This window comes from Merops nubicus, unplaced genomic scaffold (assembly GCF_000691845.1).
Source record: "Merops nubicus isolate BGI_N331 unplaced genomic scaffold, ASM69184v1 scaffold5145, whole genome shotgun sequence".
Lineage (NCBI taxonomy): Eukaryota > Metazoa > Chordata > Aves > Coraciiformes > Meropidae > Merops > Merops nubicus.
In genome coordinates, this window is record NW_008610130.1 from 670 (window position 1) to 1380 (window position 711).

The window sequence follows — 711 nt, forward strand, 5'->3', positions numbered from 1 at the left end:
ACCCTCTCCTCCTCTTACCCGTGTGGATTCTCCTGTGGTTCTTGTAGTTGGTGGCACTGGTGAAGCCCCTGCCACAGCCAGGCTCGGGGCAGAGGTAGGGCCTCTCGCCGGTGTGCGTGCGGACGTGGACCTTGCGGATGTTGGAGGTGGTGAAGGAGCGGCCGCAGCCCAGCACCGGGCACCTGAAGGGACGCTCGCCTGCTGGGCAGAGGAGGGTGGATGAGAGCCCAGCTCTGGCCCCTCTGGGGCAGCCCAGCTCTGTCCCGCTCACCCGTGTGCGTCCGGATGTGTTTCTGGAGGTCCCCCGAGGTTTTGAAGGCTTTGCTGCACGTGTCTTCTGGACACTTGTAGGGTTTCTCGCCGGTATGTGTTCGCACGTGGCTCTTCAGCCCATACCCTGCCCAGGAAAGGAACCACGATTAATTTTAGGACAAGAAGGAAGTAATAAGACAAGCTGTGTACCAGCCCTCAGTTTGTCCTGTGCTTGCAAAGCTGAAGGGGAAGGAACAGCCAAATAGCCTCAAAGCAGCACTGATAACTTCACTACTTCCTGCAGCTCCTCTAATCTGTTCTTCATCATCTGCAAAAGCACCAGGGGAGGTTAGTCCACAGCCACCTAGAGGTGAGCCACTATGGGCCCAGGTGGCCAGGAAGACCACCAGCATCCTGGCTTGGATCAGCTCTAGTGTAGCCCGCAGGGCAGGGTAGGGA

At 58.5% G+C, this 711-nt stretch overlaps 1 protein-coding gene across 1 annotated transcript in view; it reads right to left on the bottom strand.

The window, feature by feature from the left end:
- Window positions 1–18: 18 nt before the first annotated feature.
- LOC103773418 (zinc finger protein 76-like) overlaps window positions 19–711 on the bottom strand; it is a gene marked incomplete at its 3' end in the record, with an annotated part of 6343 nt that continues 5650 nt past the window's right edge. The window contains exons 8-9 of the mRNA XM_008940785.1: window positions 272–397; window positions 19–198 (exon numbers count right to left, since the gene is read on the bottom strand). Coding sequence (XP_008939033.1) covers window positions 19–198; window positions 272–397 — 306 coding nt within the window. The remainder of the gene's footprint in view (window positions 199–271; window positions 398–711) is intronic.